Source organism: Eimeria mitis, genomic scaffold (assembly GCF_000499745.2).
Source record: "Eimeria mitis Houghton genomic scaffold, Emh_scaff621, whole genome shotgun sequence".
Lineage (NCBI taxonomy): Eukaryota > Apicomplexa > Conoidasida > Eucoccidiorida > Eimeriidae > Eimeria > Eimeria mitis.
The window spans coordinates 15,472-16,832 of NW_013574408.1; the positions used below are offsets into that span (position 1 = coordinate 15,472).

General features: G+C 53.6%; 1 protein-coding gene across 1 annotated transcript in view; it reads left to right on the forward strand.

Annotated features, from left to right (window-relative positions):
• Positions 1-412, forward strand: part of EMH_0018030 (uncharacterized protein) — a gene marked incomplete at both ends in the record, with an annotated part of 955 nt that extends 543 nt beyond the window's left edge. The window contains one exon of the mRNA XM_013501040.1: positions 88-412. Within this exon, the coding sequence (XP_013356494.1) occupies positions 88-412 (325 nt within the window). The remainder of the gene's footprint in view (positions 1-87) is intronic.
• Between the last annotated feature and the right edge of the window lie 949 nt (positions 413-1,361).

Genomic DNA, 1,361 nt, shown 5'->3' on the forward strand with positions numbered 1-1,361 from the left:
AGCCTGCAGTTACCGGATATATGTTGAAGTTGAATGTGGCTTTTTTCGGCGTTCGGCATTTTTGCGTGACGTTCCATTCATATGCAGTGATACTGACGATGACTGCGGAGAGACAAGTCTTGAGTTAATAGTACGGAAGGAGTGGCTTTTGCTGACTGTTTGGATTGTAGGGCTGTCCGACGTGTTTCTGCATGTGCAGCTCTCAGGCAATGGCGTGCGCAGAGAAGATAGCAACACTGACTTCAGGGTGGCAGCCGTACTAGCGTCGATGTCCTGCGCTGCGTTTCGTTTTCCTCTGCCCGGTTGCCAGCGGCTTAGTCGGCTGTTTGTGCCGCCTGCACCTGTCTACGGGCAGTACGGCAGCGGCGCTCCGGTTACGTTTCTCACCTTTGATGCGACGCTGCCGAAATGACGAGATATGCTGAGCAACGACCGCATCTTCAGACAATTTTCCGCATAGGTGTCTGTACAGAAATGTGTCCGGGCAAATATTGTCCGCGCGCCTGGCTGCACGTGGGAAGGTCTAGCGGCATACACGGTCCAGCTCTTGGTCGCCCGTACGTACGGTGGCATCCCCCGTCGAGAAGCTGCTACATGTCAGCCTTTAGGGGTAATCGGTGAGCGATCAGGGAGTGCGGTGTACTACGCGCATGACTCTGCCCACATTATGCGTTGCTTTGACATCATTGCTGGTCAGCGAGTCGTAGCATGCTGAATACCGAAAGGATGCTGCACACATTGCGTATCCGCGCATATTTTATTTGGTGGAGATACGCTGCTGTATGCAGTCCAAAAGCTGACAGGCGGTTCCTTATGCCGAACCGCGGTTACACTGCGTATGCGACTGGTTCTCCGGTGTATCACCTACGCCTGTACTCTGCTTTGAAGTTAAATTGATTAAGCAGTTGTCATATGCGTGCTGGGTCTCCGATATACTAGGGAACGCAGGATGTTTGCGGGGGTGAAGACGATCTTGTTCAAGTTTTGACTAGGACGGTGACGCCGTCCTACATCAACTAGAGAGCATGTACCATAGGCTTGAGGCGTCGTTAGCCAAATCGGCACTCACGTGCACTGAGATGCATGCGAGAACTGCTTGGCGCTGCAAATGTCTATGGAACGTGCAGGGGCAGCGCGTGAGTTGTGTGAGGGGCGGGGCAGCTGAGGAGGCGGGCATGGAGCAACTAGGCTTAGTTGTAGAATAAAGGTAGCAGTGTTGTGGCTGCCCGTTCGCGGCGCCTGACGAATGCGATGTTTTAGGCCACCGAGAAATGCCTGTATCGAAAATGCACTCGGTTGAGCAGGCTGGCTTGTATCGCTGGCCTTCGTGCCTGGAGATCTGCTAGACACGGTTACCGATT